At 41.4% G+C, this 13864-nt stretch overlaps 1 protein-coding gene across 5 annotated transcripts; it reads right to left on the bottom strand.

Annotated features, from left to right (window-relative positions):
• Positions 1-1209: 1209 nt before the first annotated feature.
• On the bottom strand, positions 1210-13763 carry LOC127651172 (uncharacterized protein C4orf54-like). 5 transcript variants are annotated; one of them, XR_007971529.1, is made up of 5 exons: positions 9418-13763; positions 7779-7831; positions 1799-1881; positions 1388-1602; positions 1210-1303 (listed from the first exon to the last, which is right to left on the bottom strand). XR_007971529.1 is itself a non-coding variant. In XM_052136880.1 (2 exons), exon 1 carries the CDS (start codon positions 13654-13656, stop codon positions 9424-9426), a length of 4233 nt encoding a protein of 1410 aa, XP_051992840.1. In that variant the 5' UTR covers positions 13657-13763; the 3' UTR covers positions 4689-5659; positions 9418-9423. The 5 variants fall into 5 exon arrangements, 1 of the variants encoding a protein (XP_051992840.1); XR_007971527.1 differs by having other exon boundaries at positions 1388-1881; XR_007971530.1 differs by lacking the exons at positions 1210-1303; positions 1388-1602; positions 1799-1881 and adding an exon at positions 4689-5659.
• Positions 13764-13864: the final 101 nt, after the last annotated feature.

Here is a 13864-nt window from a genome sequence, read left to right as displayed (position 1 = left end):
TGGGAGACCATGGCTCGAATATTCAGCAAAGCTTGATGCGTGCTTTTGTTTCCCGTGTCAGAAATTTGGGGGGAACAATGATAGGGATTTGGTTTTCACAAAACAAGGATTTACTAATTGGAAAACTGCATTGGAAAAGGACAAGGGATTCTCAAAGCACGCATCAAGTCAATGCCACATAAAAAATGCAAAAGCCTGGTCTGAAATGTCCCAAAGAGAGGCCACAGGGGAGACCATTTGTAATTTAATAGGGCCCACACAAATGGAAAAAAATAGGTATTATATTAAAACAATTGGAGAAGTAGTTCAGTTCCTAGCAGTAAATGAACTTCCACTTCGTGGCAGTGTGGAAAGTTCAAATGATGATGATTTCTCTGCAGGACTGTTCTTAAAAATGGTTGACTACACACTGGCAAAGGACCCCAAATTTAATGAAATTAACAAACACATCCCACCAAATGCAAAATACACCTCTCACAACATACAAAATGAAATTATTGAAACACTGGCCAAAATGGTATTAAATCAGATAAAAGGTAATTATGACAAAGCAGATTATGCTGGGTTTTTCATCAAAAGTGACGGAACGAGGGACAGATGTAATGTAGAGAATCTGTCAATCATGGTTAGATTTGTCTGTAAAGGCATTCCAGAGGAACAACTGATTGGCCTGCTTGACCTCAGTCAGTTAAATGCTGAATTTATTACCACACAAATTCTTGAGCATCTTTCTGACTCAGGCTATAGTGCAGCTGAAATTATCAGTCAGTGCTATGATGGAGCTTCTGTCATGAGTGGGGTCAGGGGTGGGGTTCAGGCCTTATTGCAAAAGAAGGTAGGGAAGGATATTCCTTATATCCACTGCTATAACCACCAGCTGCACATGGCCGTGGTCCATGCAATGCAAGGACAGCCGTGTGCAAAAATCTTTTTTGATCTATCAGGATCACTGCACTCTTTTTTTCACCGTCATTATGTGTCACAGAACTATAATGTTCCCTCCCTTAAACGACTGTTGGAGATCAGGTGGACAAGTCACCATGATGTGACCAAGTGTCTTGTGGAGAATCAGGATGCTATTCTGAGTATCCTGTCAGAGGTTACAGAGGACAGAGCCACTGCTGTTGATATCTGTACAGAGGCATCAGGGCTGTTGATGATGTTAAGGAGGCATCATTTCTTTGAAATAGGAAAATTCCTCCTCAAAGTTCTGGGTTCCTTGAAGTCTGCAAATGCTATGCTGCAGGCTCATTCTGTTGACCTGTGCTGTGCTTCAGAAGTAATCAGTGCATCTCTGCAGGCTCTGAAGCAGATGAGAGATGAGGAGAGTGAGACATTAACCAGCATGCCTGCACCAGCTGCTAAAAGAAAAGAACAATGAGCTCACTGCTCGTAGGTAGCGTTGTTACGTCCACTGTAGGCCATGCAGAAGACTCCATGACTCCTAGCCAGGCTCTGAAGAGAGCTCTTCTCAACATTTTGGACATCGCCATTGTAGAGATGGAGACAAGATTCTCCAAAAGCAATCTGGATCTCATGAAAGCAGTTAATTGCCTTCAACCACAATCTCCCTCTTTTCTGGATGTTGCCATGTTAAGTCCTCTGCAAAAAATGGCAAAAAGTGACAGTGACAAACTTTCCAATGAGATTCTTGTCGCAAAAATAATGTTGGAAAAAGAATTCAAAAAGACTAATGATGATGAGAACGTAGAGTTTGTAGACCTCTCCACCATTTGCACATATCTACACAGGTATAAGAATGCCTTTCCTCAGCTCCATCGCATGTATGTGACCTCACTTGTGATTGGAATATCATCTGCATCATGCGAGAGCTCTTTCTCCACTTTGTCTCGTGTTCTTACCCCCTTCCGCCGCACTATGCTACATGAGAGAAAAAGAAATTTATATAGGCTATAACAACAGGTCTAGATATGGACGCATTTGTTAGGACTTTTGCACAGAAAAGCAGACGACTGATGCTATAATGACTGATATAAGCCATGCTGTGTACAGAGCTAAAGAAATGAAAACAAAAAAAACCCAAAAAAGAAATAAAAAAGATTGAAATAAAAAACGAAAGGACAGACAGACAGACAAGACAGACAGGAAGACAAACAGACAGACAGACAGATAAAAAAAATAAAATAAAAAAAACAAAAAGATAAATGCAGCCTCAACAGGGCACAAGCCAGTGTCCTATTTTTGCCGGTCCCAAGCCCGGGTAAATGCAGAGGGTAGTGTCAGGAAGGGCATCCAACATAAAACCTATACGACAAATCAAATGGATCAAAGGAGCTGATAGATTAGAGCTGGGAGATATAGGATTTTTTCATTTCACAATATATTTTTTCATTTCTGGCCATATCGATATATATCACAATATAAATCAAATCACTATATTTGTCAAATTTAAATGTTCCGTTAAATGACTTGCCCCCCTGATATTCTACCTGCACCCCCTAGTGGGGCTGGCTGAATCCGGCCCTGATTGAGTGACAGTAAATTTGGCATCTTCTCCCATCTGACTTGCAATCCGCCGCTATCTATTTTTTTTTCTCTTCTGGAAAGTCGTTCAAACGTAATAGTGATTTTTTTTTTTTGGTCTTGGAGCAAATGGGTAAATAAAAATAATATTAGCAGTGATCTACCATTCACTCCCATTAACCGCTGTCGAAGTTTTACCCTGCAAACTTTTACTTCCGCGTTCCAAAACCCAGAGTGTGTAAAAGATCTATTGTGTGAGTTCCGCTTGGTGGCGGCTGGCAACTGAAAACCAACAACTGCGCTCTCACGGACATTCCTATCGCGCGGCACAGAGCAGCTGAGCGCGCGTGTCTGTCACTGGCGCTGCTGTCATGGCGACCGCGTAAACAAACGCGCAAACTGTCAGCTCGAGCTAATGCCTTTGGCGGGTGAAGTTTCAGGAGCTCACGGAAAACTTACCTAGCACGCTGGCATCGGGTCAAACGACCCCAGCCAACTGTGTAAATTATACGGGCCCCACAACAACTATGTGTTTCTGTTGAAGAGTTAGGGCCTTTTATGAGGTCGATAGTGCCATTTGAGGGTGTGAGAAAGGGTACATGATGTGTTATAAAATTAGTGAAGGAAGCATGACTGTCATACAATCTCAAAATAATCCACTCAGAATTTATGTAAGAAATTACCTTTACGAATAATAAACTACTTTTTAAGAATAATAAAAAAGTTTGCATTAAAATGCAGTAAAATGTCTTCTGTTGTTGTTGGTTTATGACATATCCATAGGAGCAATCTACCAGTCAGATATTCTAGGTGTGATGGTTATTTCTCTAAAAGTCCTCTGTTAAATACACACACGCACGCACGCACACACACACACACACACTACACAGTAAATGTCAGAAGTTGTTTGAAAAAATGCTGACATACTGAAATATGGACTATCTCTCTCAACATGCATTTTTCAACCTGTAACAAAAACCAAACCAACAAATCCAAATACCAGCTGATGATTCACACTGCCCTTACAGCTGCCCTAAAATTCTATAACAACGGGCAGCTGAGAGGGCCACTAGATCCCTACACTAGTACTGGTGTACTAATAACATCACTGGAAACTGGATGTACATCCTGTTTTAATAGTGCAATGGTGCACATGTTCCACTGAGTGTGTTTGGAGTGATAGTTTTAGGTTGCACCCAACATATGCCAGTCAGAAGTGTTTTTAACAGTGCATAGTCGAGGACACTTCCTGATATATTTTGCTGTTGTTTATTTGATTAATATTTTTCACATTATTCATAGTCATTTAATACTTCAATAATTATTCAATCATTTTTCAAAACTATTTTTTTAAAGTCTTCTCTAAATATCGATGTACTATAAGAGGAGGTTAACCCAAAAATGAAAATTCTCTCATCATTTACCCTCATTCCATTCCAGATGTGTGTGACTTTCTTTCTTCTGCTGAACACAAAGAAAAAAGTCCTCACAAAGCAAACTAAAGGTGGCCAGAACTTTGAAGCTCCAGTAAGCACATAAAGGCAGCATAAAAGTAATCCATTCAACTCCAGTGGTTTTATTAAACCATGTCTTCTGAAGCAATATGAAAACTTTGGGTGAGAAGCAGATCAGTTTTTAAGTAATTGGTTTTACTCTAAATCTCCACTTTAATTTTTTTCATACCTATCATATCACTCCTGATGATGTAGATTTAACCATTGGAGTCATATGGAGTACTTTCATGCTGCCTTAATGTTCTTTTTGGACCTTCAGAGTTCTGGCCACCATTCACTTGCATTAAATGGACCAGAGCTGAGATATTCTTAATCTTCATTTGTGTTCTGCAGAAGAAAGAAAGTCATTCACATGGGATGGCAAGAGGGTGAGTAAATTATGAGATAATTTAATTTGGTGAGCTACCCCTTTAACTTTTACTGGTCTGATCTGGTTAATGCAAATCAAAACTGTTATATAATACAGTACATCCGGTGTCAATAATGTAATATGGGTCGGTGTCACATTTAAGGTACTTTACATACAAAGTGGGATATTTGAGAACTTAGAAAATAAGCAAACTTATATTTGCTTTAACAATTTTCAAGCCTGAAAGATATCATTAAATATTCAATTTAACATGAAAAGTAAAAATCAAACAACTTATTTTCGATTTTACTAACAATATTAATATATAGCATTTAAATCAAGTGTCTTCTTTATGGACTTTCCAACTATACAGACTTAATTTGAATAGCACATTTATAATAAACATATTTGCCAGCACTGACAATAACAACAATGCATTCCTTATAAGTGGTATATAGACTGGCCTGCAGATCCATATATCTTTAATGTATGATCAATGTAACAAAATAAAAAATAGAAGAAAATGAAACAGGAGGACAGATGATGGAAAGGAAGGGTAAAAAGAAAGAAAACCAAAAGAAGAGAATGAGAAATGTGGAGGCAAAATACCATGAGACTGCAACATGCCTGCACTACAAACAGAGGTAACCTAGAGCATGAAGATTTGGCTACGATTCTGAATTACTTACTAAATGTGTTGAAGTGTTTTCAACTCCATTATAACAATATGAATATGAGTCATTATTCATTGACACTGTACATAATTGCTCATTGCCCTATAAATTTATAATCTTATGAAACTGCTCTCACAAATCACAGATAGAGAAAACAGACACTCCCCTAGTTCTGTCACTTTATCTCACAATCATACACAAAACACTGTCACTCTCTTATTCCCCTTCTCCTCTCTCTCTCTCTCACACACACACACACACACCATGCTTTACACAATCAAAACGTACATGGTAAATTAAAACAGTACCTTGAGAATGAAAACACTATATACAAGATGAAAATGTAATGAACATAATTTCCTTTAAGTATGTAGTGCTTAAAGAAGTCTAAATAGGCAACAAAAATGGTTCTCATAATGTCTCATAAGAAAAGAAAAAGTTTTTTAAAAAGGTTTGTAAAACTGCTTCAGTATATTACAGTTGTTCGTCTTTAGTGGAAACGTTCCAAAAGTCACAGATCTGGGGGCAACAGCAGGTAGGAATTGACGAAGATAAGTGTGGGAAAGTGCGAAACGTGTGGGAAATGTTTGATGATGTGGAAGGGAAAAGGACACAGCCCTAAAAACACACAGACCATCCTGAGAAGGAAAAGGAGAGAGAAGAAACTAATCAGAGGAACAATAAAGATCAAGAAGTATTTTAATCTATAACTGGTGCTCATATTTATTTTTTCAAAACTCTACTATGAAATACATGTGTAGAGTGTGCAAAATTGCTAGAGACCTAGAGAATGTTTTATATATTGTTTAATACAGCATTTGACTATAAGCTGTGTGTGACTAAAAGGGTGTAAGAATGGCTCAAGGCTTGCTGATTTGCCAACAGATTTCTTAGCAAATGATCCAGCGCTTTGAAAACAATGTTCCCCAAAGACAAATTAAAAAAAAAAAAAACACCATTTGTCACGGCATACACATATGCAAGTTAAGGGTTTACTATGCAAAGCGGAAGCCATACATCAACACTGTCCAGAAGCGCTGTCTACTCATCTGATATGGAAAGTAGAACGGTGTAACTGAATGTAGGGCTGTTTCTAGACCTAGGCGTACTAGGCGGTCGCATAGTGTGCCACCTGCTGGGGGTTGGGTGGGGGTTGAGGCCACTGCCACGCTCCCCAAATGACGCACCAGAATGGTCTGAAACGGCCCTGACTGAATGGTCCAACGAGTTCACATTTCACATAGTTTTTGGAAAAACAGCTGTCATGTTCACCGGGCTAAAAAGGAAAAGAAGCATCGAAGCTGTTATCAGTATCAGGACCAAAAGCAAGTGTCTGTCATGGTATGAGGGTGTGTTAGTGCCCATGGCATGGATAACTTACACATCTGTAAGGGCACCATTACTGCAGACAGATATGTACAGATTTTTGAGCAACATCTGCTGCCATGCAGAAACTGCATTTTCTTGCAGGACAGCACCATACCACATACTGTACTGCCCGGATTACAAGTGCATGGCTGTGTAAGCAGAGTGTGTGGGTGCTAGATTGGCCTGCATGAAATCCTGATCTGTCTCCAATTGAGAATGTGCAGCACATTATGAAGCACCAAATACTGAACGGAGGCCCCGTACAATTGCACTACTGATACCTGCATAATGGATGAATGAGGGAAAATGCTTGTGTGAGGGAAAAAAACTTGTGTTTTCAGTGCCCAAACGCTTAATAGGTGTTATTAGAAGACATGGTTATGTTACACAGTGGTTAACACTCGACTGTCCCAATGTTTTGGCGCATGTTGCAATAGTCCATTTTGAAATGAGTGGAGTACAAAAATAATTAATTTACATCAAATAATGTGTTGTTGTAGTGCTTTCAATATAGCGTAGGGTGAATAGAATATACAAATCACAAAAAAAAATTATATTAGCATTTTTCACATTGTTCTGTTCATTCGCAAATCATTCATTCAGACAGATTTGTGACCCATTTCAATCAAATAACTGAAATGACTCGCTCCCAAATCACTATGGCTTGCAAGCAAGTTCTACTATACACCAGCTCTAACCAAGAGCAATATTTATGTGATGAAATATATTGGACAGGAGCGTAACTAGAAAAAAGCATTTTAAATATAGACATTTTCACAATTTTTAAGATTTCGATAACATCCAGGCCTGGAAAAAATGCCTGATATCTCCAAGTTTTCCATGACCGTGGGAACCCTGATAAATGGAATGGTATGATACAAAACATGGAAGTGGATTTGACTTAGAATCCTTGATGTCTGTTACCCTAAACTTTTAGTATGTAGTTAATGGACATATTTCTTTCATCGGTGGTGATAGCAATGCAATAGACTAGTATCTGTAGAATTCTCATACAAAGTCCCCCTCACTCTGCCTCTCTCTATAAAAAGGTTTGACCCTGCTGCAGCTCGATGGTCCTCTGATCGGCCCCAGCAGCTGTTATCCTACTGCCTCAGCACAACAAATACTTCGATTGCCTACTGACCTTTCCACACACACAGACATGCCCCACGCACGGTCCAGCTCACATTCACACATGCATACAGTCAAATGATTTTGTCAATGTAGTGTTTAACACACCTTTGTTGTTCATTTTGTGTCTGTGTAAGGCAGCATAAATCAAGTTAAAAAAGCCATGCAATTTTAGAAAATACTGTAATGCAAAACGTTGACCATATATTGACAATACAACACACCATCAGTGTGTCTTATTTAAATAAAAATAATTACATGGCATTAAAAGGATGGTATTCCTCCTGCATTCTGCCTCATCCAATGTGTTCCTGTTAAAAATGCAAATGTGAATAAATGTCATAAACACACACACATGCTACAAACAACTACACAAAATCCTAAATACTAACTAATCTCAAATGGCCATAAATGTTCACATTGATAAGCTCATAAACAAGCACACACATGCATATCAAAGACAGTAAAAAAAAAAAACATTTCACACTGTTGAGCCATTTAGAATTATACTATACTACTCTATATTGTTGGGGTATATAGTATGCATAATGTGCACAGTATGCAAATATTCAGTATGCATGGAATAACCAGGTGACCTACTATAGTACATTTTCTCTAATGTAAAGAGTACAACAGAGCACACCCTTTCTCTCAAAACCCCCATAGATAAACACAAACACAAAAGTATAAATTGATAGACAACACACATTTCTCTTAGTCAAGTCTTTTTTTTTCAGTCCACACAAAATAATAATACTTACATTCCCTTTTCCTTATTACTGCTATTCTATTAATAATGGCTAAATTGAATGGCATTCAATTTTACTATATATATATAGGTATTCTGAGTCACCACATTGTAATATGAATTTGCTTTTCTTACTTTGTACAGATATGTATGGGAGACTGAGAATATTTTTCAGGGTAGGTTATTTTTGAAAGTCAGTGTCAGGATAACCGCATACCTTGAAGGCTACAAAAAAGCCATAAAGCCTTTTTACTGATACTGCCAAGAAAAAAAGATACAGTTCATTCAACACTTATTGGCCTTTTGTGACAACATGCCCCAATAGCAGCTTACCTGTCACACGAGGTAAGTTGTCACAATGGAACCAGCATTAAATCAGTGCCGCATGTTTCATGATATCAAAATCATCAAAACAAAATCTCCGACTGCTTTTAAATCTACACCTGCATTAAATGGCCTATAATAGGCTTTTCAGCAGATTCTTTAAGTAAAACAATTAAGAGGCACAAAATGATTAATACAATAACAAAATTGGGTGGCCACTACAAAAATATCTAAATTTGATATTTGGCAAACAAATATTGTAACTGATAAATTGTATACATCTGTGACAACACAACTGCCCCGATAAAAATGTGACAACATGCTCTGATCTGACTTTCATGAAAAATATATTTATCCTATAAGAACACATTAAAACCTTTTGGTGATAATCTGTCTTTAATAGCATAGTTGACCTGAATGTATGCCAGTGTGGTACGATAATGTTCACATGGATCTAAAACAAAAATATCATGATACTAACAATGTACTCTGGAGGGAAGAATTCACAATTGTTTTCTAATATAGAACGGTTTTCAACAAGGTGTTAGTTAAAACACACTTTTGCACAATTTAACTTTTGACTCCAAATCTTGTGATTGCAGTGATATAGCCCTTGTGACAACAAACCCTGGTTTCCCGTATATTGCTCTAGACCGCACTTGCACAGTGCACAAACTCTTTTACAGTTAGTACGTTTGATTCTGTGAGACAACACATGTAAATTGTACTATGAGAAGGTCTGAACAGAAATACAACATCAAAACAATAAAAATACTACAGTAGGGGACAACTTATACCAGGATATATAATGCAGTGATTACTTACATTTAGTTATCTATGCTCCACCACAAAGCTCATGGTTGTCCCATCAAAAGAGGGAGGGGCAACAATATGGGCACCTGGCTGTGACGTAATACTAATAATGGGTTTAGTGCTACTGGGTACTAACGGACCCGGCGGCATCAGATAGCTGCCTGTCTCAACCGTGTCCTTGCCCTCTGAGCAGGTGGAAGAGTGAGACTGGGGATTTGGGTGTGTGTGGGGTGGCAGCAAGGTTGAGGGATAGACCAGGTAGGTGGGGGAACATGCTGCCGCAGGACTGAGGGTTACCGGCGAGACAGACATGGGCACTGGGACGACTGATTTAGGAATGTCCAAGTACTGACCACTCTCCAGATGGTAAAACCGCTGGGCGGCTGGCTGCATGGGCACATGGGTGTCCACTAAGTAATACTGGCCCGTGGTGGGGTCCAGCAGCAGCTTCCGCTGGATGTGAGGGACTGGAGGCTCTGCAGGGGGTGTGAGGCAAAGCACCTGGGGTTGGGCGGCAGGTACAGCGGGCATACCTGACAGGGGTACGGCGTGGTGATATATTGTGGCCGTTTTACTCTCTGTGGACCAAGGCTCCATGACAATTGGTGAGCATTGCAAAGGCTGAAGGGAAGGCTTCGGGTGAATCGCGAGTTTGGAATCAGAAGCTTGAGTTTTAACAGGGATGGTTAGGTAATTGTCAGAGTCTGAGTATGGAGGTTGCTGGTGCTCAGAAACAGTACTCCTGCCTTTTCCTCCATCCACACTCTTTAGTTTAGCAGGACACAGTTTCAATGACAAAGGCACTTTATGGGATTTAAAAGAATAGTCGCTGCTAGAAAACATTTGTTGAGCGCTTTCATTCACTGTACTTACATGGGTGGGTGCTTTGGGGTACCTGCCCATACTAAACACACATTTGTTATTGAAAGAATCTGCCCTTTGGGCAACTAATTTAGATGCATCTTCCTGACTGTGAGAACCTGCTGGCATACAAAGTTCACCTTCATCTATCACAACACCAGCATTAGAGGCTGTGGCCGAGCTAGTGAGTTTCTCATTGCAAGCTTTTCCATATTCGTTATCAATGTCCGTTTTGGTCGTGACTCCTTGCTCCTCTCGCGTGATTAGTGACAGGACGTGACTGTCCGTTATTGGTCGCGGCGCTTGCGTTTTGCGCTTCCATTCATTCCTATCAAAAACGTACAGCTGTTCCATGGTTTTCACAGCCGCCTTTAACTTTTCAAGCGCTATTTGGTTTGAGACCTTCGATTCAGGTTTCTTCTCGCCGGCGTCTGCTCCTTTTTCCATTTTTTGCTTTGCCGTTTTGGCATCGATTTTTAAGCTAAACTCTGGCTGTTCAGTCAAAGGCTGCTTTGCGCACGGAACTCTGCATCTGTCGCTTTTAAAAGTACATTCCGATGTCACACTCTCCGACTCTCTCGGGTTTACAGGCTCGTGGGGTTTTGTGACACTTTTTGTATTCACAGACTGACATTTTATCACCATTGGTGAAGGAAACGGCCCCCTCTGTACAGGTTTGCCCTCCTCGCGTAATTCTGTTGTCGTGGAGACCGTTCCGGATGTAGGGCAGGTGTTTTCTAGCGCTACAAACCTGTATGAGCTTTTAACCAATTTGCGCACATCTCTAACTTGGTGAATAGGAGTCTGGAACTTACATTTACTATCTCTGATATCCCTAACCATAAAATGCGGCACTTTGTCAGATACGGTTAACAAATGGCTTTTAGACTCGTTCGTCGCCTTTTTGGGACTGACGCGTATGATAGGAGTTAAATGGTTGGCTATGTTCAACTGATTGCTTTTGTTTTCTCTGACACTTCGAAGGCATATTTTGATTTCGGGTGCTTTTTGACACCGTGAGGTTTTATCGATGTCCGCAGAGCACAGAAGCTGGCCAGAGCTCAGTTGTCCGCGCCCTCCCCAATCTGACTCCGCAAATTCTCCAGACGCTTTCAGATTATGTAATGAAATCCCGGCCGCTTCCTTCTCCTTAGGCATAAACTGCGAGCTAGGGACATACAAGTGAGACATCTGAATCATCTTACTACTCTCGCCCTCAACACATTCACTGCTTTTCATCACGGGTGTAAATGAGGTGTTTGGCGGGGTGTTCTCCTGTGCGCACTTAGATTCGCCATCACCCTGAGTTTTAGATTCTTCCTCCCCATCTTTCCAGGTTTTGAAAGCACTCTTTTCACTGGGGGGCAGGGGAGTTTTTAGGGCGTCGTCTGGTTCACAGCGTGACTCGGTGTGTTCAGCACCCAGGGAACACGGGTTCTCTTGTGGCTGGTCGTCTAAGACACGAGATATGTTGTCGGTTGCAGCTCTGGGGTCATCTGAGGTTTCTGGGGTCTGTCTTTGCACAATCTCTTTTTCTTTCTTGGCGTCTTGATCCTTTGATTGATCCAATGGTGACGTGGGATACGTATTGGAAATTTCGCCTCTTTCCATTTTACGCTCCTGCTCAAGCTGCATTTTCTTGGAGATGACATTTTTCAAAAGACTAGAGGCGAAGATGGATTTCTTGTGGGTATCTTCCAATGTTTCAGCCGTTTCACGGAGCTGAATTTCTTCTTCACATCCCAGCCTACTTGGCACGGTGCCCGTGACGTCAGCTGTGGAACGTGACCTTGCGGCATTCTGTGCGCGTTTCGCGCGTCTCTCGCGCGCAGGTATGCCTGCACCGACATTGCAGCTGAAATTTAAGGTTTCAGTAAGTGTGATGGTTTCACTGACACCTGGATTGCTGCTTGTCTCTATTTTCTTAGACGACCCGGAGGACGCCTGCTGAGAGTTCAAGGTATTTTTCAGAGACAATATGTTAGTTTGTGGCTTTTGTTCAATAGTAGGAACCAAATCTATCACGTTTTTACACTCGGCGCATTTATTCCCCTCCAAAATAGGCGTAGAGTTCTTGTGCGCCAGCATGTTCTGCTCGCGTCCCTGCGTCAAGTTGCTGTAATTCAAGTCGACGAAAGCGGACCATTTGTTAATACTAAGTTCTTGTTCTGACATTGAGGACTCGCTCGAGCTGCTCAAATTTATTGCATCAAAGTAAGGACACGCCAGACTCCGGAAGGACCGGGCGGTGAGATTGCGCACCTCTTTATCAGCGTCATCCAGTTCACTAACGGAACTGGACGCGCCACTGGAATATTCGTTAATGTCTTTTCCTCTCAGTTTGCTCGCTAAGTGTTGGCGACCAGGAGGTGGGATGAAATAGCGGTCATACAGGGTCTCGCTTTTGGAGTCAGAGCTTCGGAACGAATAATGGCCCCGCTCGCCCGCGTGTTTGGTGTGAAATCGGACATTCTTTTCTTCTAAGACAGTGGCATGGTCGTTGATAGCCCGCGAGGATGTTTTGATTGACAGGTGAATATGTCCCGCCGAATTTCTGCGGTCCGGTTGGATCTTACTCGCGCCCTCATCCGAGCTGGCACATTTGTCGGATTCGCAAAGTTCACTCTCAGTGCTGACCAGCGCACCGGTGGCGCGTAAAGTATGCTGAACCTTATTGCTCTTTGACTTGCTTTGAATTCTTCTAGGTGTCGTCTCGTCGCTCCCAAATGATGCATAGTCAACAAACGAATATACTAGATTATCATCCTCGAAATCCCAGCAGGATCCGCGGCCAAACTCGTAGTCCACATCATGATCCTGCTCCGTTAGCTGAATCTCGTGCGTGGTTATGTAGTGGGACTCTGCGTCCGCTGCGCTCTTGCCATCTTTTGATTCGCAGCGGCTGTTCAAGTACATGTCCGTGTACTGTAGCTCCTCCGTTTCATATTTTAGATTGTCGGATTTTGCATCCGTTTCTGCGTCCTCATCACCTGTAAAGTCATCCTCCGAAGGGACATTTAGTTTAAGGTGACCGCGCTCTCCATAAAGTCTCTCCGAATAGCACTTTTCAATTCCGATGCTATCCGCGCAACTGTCATTTGATGAACTGTTATCAACATCTTCGTTATCCTCTCGCTCTCCAAGACTCTTAATTCCGGAGATGGGGGTGTCGCCTTTACATTTGAAGATAGCCAGTTGGTTTCCTTCGCCTGTGAATGTGACTTTTACTGTCTTTGTGCTATCTGACTTCATGTCCACCGGATTGCCCAGGTCTACATAATTTGTTTCGTTGTGATCGTCACTGTTGTAGTGCTCTTTCTTGTATTCCAGAGGCTTTTTGAACTGCCCGATGTCCTCTAAGCTAGCGATGGCCGTTTGAAGTGTCTCCATCTGCTCTCAACGGCGTCTCGCACGGAGATCAATGGTGTTGTCTATGACACCGGACCGCAGTACGGATTGTACGAGTGAGTGCACTGGAACTGTGACCGAGGGCCAAGTGACAAGTGAGCGAGGGAGGGAGGGGGAGAGAGTGACACACACACACACACACACACACACACACACACACACACACACACACACACACACACACACAGAG

Source organism: Xyrauchen texanus, chromosome 11 (assembly GCF_025860055.1).
Source record: "Xyrauchen texanus isolate HMW12.3.18 chromosome 11, RBS_HiC_50CHRs, whole genome shotgun sequence".
Lineage (NCBI taxonomy): Eukaryota > Metazoa > Chordata > Actinopteri > Cypriniformes > Catostomidae > Xyrauchen > Xyrauchen texanus.
Note: the sequence above shows the minus strand (reverse complement) of the source record. Positions and strands in the feature narration are given on the sequence as shown.